A 3769-nucleotide genomic window follows, 5' to 3' on the forward strand; every position below is an offset into this window, starting at 1 on the left:
GCCCTTGCGGCATGCAAGTTACTACGTGTAGACCGCAACCGCGTCAGTGGCTACTTAGAAAAGGTGACGTCCAGATACTTCAACTTCGAGTTCAAAAAGCTCTTCAGGTTGTCCCGAGAGACTTGTGACCTCGTGTGTGAGCGCTTCAGGCGTTCTTCCTCGTATCCAAAGGCTGTGAGCGGACGGCGGCAAATTTCTGCCGAAGAGACAATTTTGATTGCCCTCAGCTATCTCGGGAATCAAAGCAGCATGAATTCTGTGGCCGACCGATTCGACGTGACCGAGTCTTCTGTTGTGTTGTGCCTTCGGAGGGTACTGGACTTTCTGCTGAACATCAGCGCCGAAGTAATCGCTTGGCCAGACGGTACAGAGCTGGCCCGTAGCAAGGCACGTTTTCTCTCTAAGAGTGGTGAGAAAGGTCCCCGCAATACTGTTGGCTGCATTGATGGCAGCCATATCGAGATTAGCAAGCCCGAAGACTCCACTGCTTCCTATATCAATAGGAAGAAGTGAAGGAGTGTACGATGGGGGGCTAGTTGGTAAGCCATGAACTAATAACGAAAACCACGCAAAGGACGATACACAGGGAAGAAGTAGACAGGACGAGCGCGGTTGCAAGTCCGCACAGTTGCAAGTCCGCGCTCGTCCTGTCTACTTCTTCCCTGTGTATCGTCCTTTGCGTGGTTTTCGTTATTAGTTCAAGGAAGAAGTGGCCGTCGATAATATTGCAGGGAATCTGCAACGACCAAAACAAATTTCTGGATGTATTCATTGGATTCCCCGGCTCTGCGCACGATGCCCGCGTGCTGAGAGAGAGTCCCTTCTTCTCGGAAGCCACCACTAAATGCGGGGACGATCACATACTGGGTGACTCGGCCTACCCGCTTCTTCCGTGGCTATTGACGCCCTACAGGGACAATGGGTCAAGCTTTCCTTCTTGGAAAAAGAAGTTTAACAAGTACCATAGCCAGCAAAGAGTGGCTGTAGAGAATACGTTCGGGCTTGTTAAACAACGCTTCAGGCGGCTGTATCTGGTTGACGCCAAGAGCATTCTGCAGTGCTGCAAGATTGTACTGGGCGCCTGTGTGCTTCACAATTTGTGTAATGCCGAAAGAGATTTCATGGCCGAGCTTGGAGACAACCCTCACCTTGACGATGTCGGCAACGACGATGAAGATATCGGAATCACCTCACCAGCGTGCTCTGTGAGCCGAAGGCAAATGATTGCTCAGCATCAGTGCTAGAAAAACTCTTTGCCCGACACGTTTAGATCTCTACTCTTTATTAGAGCGGACGACACTAATCAGCTCCTTCAGTATAGCCATCCTTTCTTCGTGTCGTTTTTGCCGGGCAGCCTCCGCATCGGCAATTATTTTCAATAGGCTTTCTACAGGGGTGTCCCTGCGACGCCTTTTTCTTGGTGGCAGTGGCTCTGCTTGGGGCTCGCTGCTGGGTTCAATTTCTTCCCTGTAAAATGCATGAGAATGACTTCCCTTCATGTCTTCACAAATAAAAACAACTTACCCTGAGGCAGCGTCTTCTTGTTCAGGGGCTTGCGGGGCAGTAATGACTCTGCCCTGTGTCAGCAGCACAGTTGGCGAAATGTGGTGCTGTTTTTCCAGCACCTCCGCCAACTCACTGAAAAATTTAAGAAGCTTTTATAGCTGTTTGAAAAAAAAAAGAAACACAAAATTGGATGAATTTACTTACCTCTCGAACTCGCATGATACTCGAGAGTGGCCCGATGAGTTATTTTTCGCTTTCGCGTTTTTGTAACTTCGCTCTAGCGATTTCCATTTATTCTCTGCCTGAAGCGCAGTTACGTTGCTGCCGAACTCGGCATTTATGAGGGCCGCCAGCTTCGTCCACATGAGCTTTCTCGTTCTGTATATGTTGGAGTAATGCATATGCACGCAAGAAGCCAAACAAATTAAATCTTACTGCTAGATATATACAAATTTGTTTACTATAGTAATGCACGACTTACCTGAAGCCGCCTTTCTTGCTCCCCAACTCGAGGAACTCTTTATATCTTGCTATCAGAAAAAGCGTCTTAGGCCTCGGCCAAAATCCTCTTTCCCCATCGGGCTGGGCCTCGGCGCTCGGACTTGGGTCTGGCATCGCCAGCTGTGAATTAGCGGCTGCCGGGGCCGTACCCCCTTGGCTTCCGTGCAGCTGGGCACTGCCATCTCCGTCGGCCTCGTTCATAAAACGAACGCTGACGCGGAGGCCGTCTACGAAAAATAAAGAGTAAAGAAAAAAACAGGATCAGCAAGCCATCGTGGCAAGAACAGCAGTGCGAACTGCGCGCCCGAGAAAGTTACCACACACGTGCTATTGTTAATATCACCGTCACATGTGCTCAAATGGTGACACTCACCTTCCGTCTCGTATAGCAATCCTCCTTGCTCCCCGGCCGCATGGACCCCGTTCTCGTCAACGACGGGCAACACGTCCCTTTCTCTGTCATCGATAAACAACTTCATGTCGTCTGCTGTGGCACCTCGTGACCTCGTGCACTGAAGTCTGACTGAAGTGAACTGACAGCGGCGCGAGTGCAAACGTGCAGAGAACTCGTGCACGAAAAGGCTTGCACGATGTCAAATGAAGTGCGGCGGTGCAGGTGGCGCGCGCTGCACTCGCCAAATCGAGCACCAGAGTGCAGCACCCTTGAACTAGTGCAGAAAGTGCAGCCAAATCGAGGAGACCTACCGTCTCTCCCGTAACAGATTGCCGTAAGGCTAAAACGAATGATTATGATGGCAGACGCCCCAGCATTAACTACAAACAAAAATACGCATGCATGCAAGCATTTTTTTGCAGTGAGGCAATGCATGCTCTTTAATCATCTTTTTCTCTTCGTATAAAGACGTGCACACTACTTTTCTGCCACCGGCCGGCTCACTGGGTTTAAAGATACCCTGACCAGTAGACAAGCATACTACACAGAACGCACTGGCCTTACGTACGCTGCGCTTACTACGCTGCGAACGCTGTAAAAAAATGCAGCGACAACATCTGTTTGCCGCTCAAGCGTCGCTTCTTTGGATGTTTGGATGTAAACATAGTGGCGCCATCTGGTGACAGCATGTCGAAGCGCTTGAATTCTGGACTGCAAAAACGTTTTTTTTTCTATATTTAGTGGTGAATATGAAAAGCATTACAGGATTTTTTGTTTTTGAAGGAAAAAAACTATGAAAAAAGAGGATAATGTTAAAGCTGGCACAAAAAAGATGTCCAGGCTTAGCTTGGTTAAGCCAAGAATGCGTTGCATATTGCGCGGTCTTTTTGCGCGAAGTATTGCTTGGCGGCACTCGATTTTGTCAGCAGCTTTTCTTCCGTGACGTATGGATGGATAAGAGCGCCCCCTTTGAAACGGGGCGGTGGCAACCGCCACCATGCTCGGCCGTTCTTTTCTTTTCCTTTTTTCCTTTCTTTTTATTTTTTTTTATTTTTAGTAGTTTGGTGACGTCACCGTCATAAAATCACGTGACGTCACGTCACGTGGTTTGGTGGCTGTTCGGCCGCGCCCTTGGGCTGAACTGAGCGATTCCAATATGCTACGCATAAAAGAACAGTGTTGTCGTTGCTACTTTGGCTACGTACGCGGATAGCTAGGCTTAACGTCTCGAAAATCGCTGAACTATCTTAACAACATGGGCTAGTTGTCACTTAAACCTCGACGTATGGGTGAGAGTAAGCCAAATAAAAGCGAACCGCTACCATTTGAGTGAGCTATCGCATCAAAGAATCCAGCGGTGACATGCAT

The 3769-nt window shown here is 48.9% G+C and overlaps 1 protein-coding gene across 1 annotated transcript; it reads right to left on the bottom strand.

Moving 5' to 3' along the window:
- Positions 1–1274: 1274 nt before the first annotated feature.
- LOC149337366 (uncharacterized) lies at positions 1275–2686 on the bottom strand. Its single transcript, XM_089554869.1, has 5 exons — positions 2381–2686; positions 1988–2234; positions 1711–1884; positions 1525–1638; positions 1275–1467 (listed from the first exon to the last, which is right to left on the bottom strand). Exons 1-5 carry the CDS (start codon positions 2484–2486, stop codon positions 1275–1277), a joined length of 834 nt encoding a protein of 277 aa, XP_089410995.1. The 5' UTR covers positions 2487–2686.
- Between the last annotated feature and the right edge of the window lie 1083 nt (positions 2687–3769).

This window comes from Amblyomma mixtum, chromosome 7, assembly GCF_055824585.1.
Source record: "Amblyomma mixtum isolate Tamu chromosome 7, ASM5582458v1, whole genome shotgun sequence".
Classification (NCBI taxonomy): domain Eukaryota; kingdom Metazoa; phylum Arthropoda; class Arachnida; order Ixodida; family Ixodidae; genus Amblyomma; species Amblyomma mixtum.

What these genes read in the sequence shown, in the direction of transcription:
- LOC149337366 (XM_089554869.1), bottom strand. Translation starts at nt 2,486, where the DNA reads ATGAAGTTGTTTATCGATGACAGAGAAAGGGACGTGTTGCCCGTCGTT. An exon ending in ATTGCTATACGAGACGGAAG is followed by an intron (nt 2,235 to 2,380) that starts GTGAGTGTCACC and finishes TATTTTTCGTAG; the next exon opens with ACGGCCTCCGCGTCAGCGTT. An exon ending in CAAGAAGACGCTGCCTCAGG is followed by an intron (nt 1,468 to 1,524) that starts GTAAGTTGTTTT and finishes TGCATTTTACAG; the next exon opens with GGAAGAAATTGAACCCAGCA.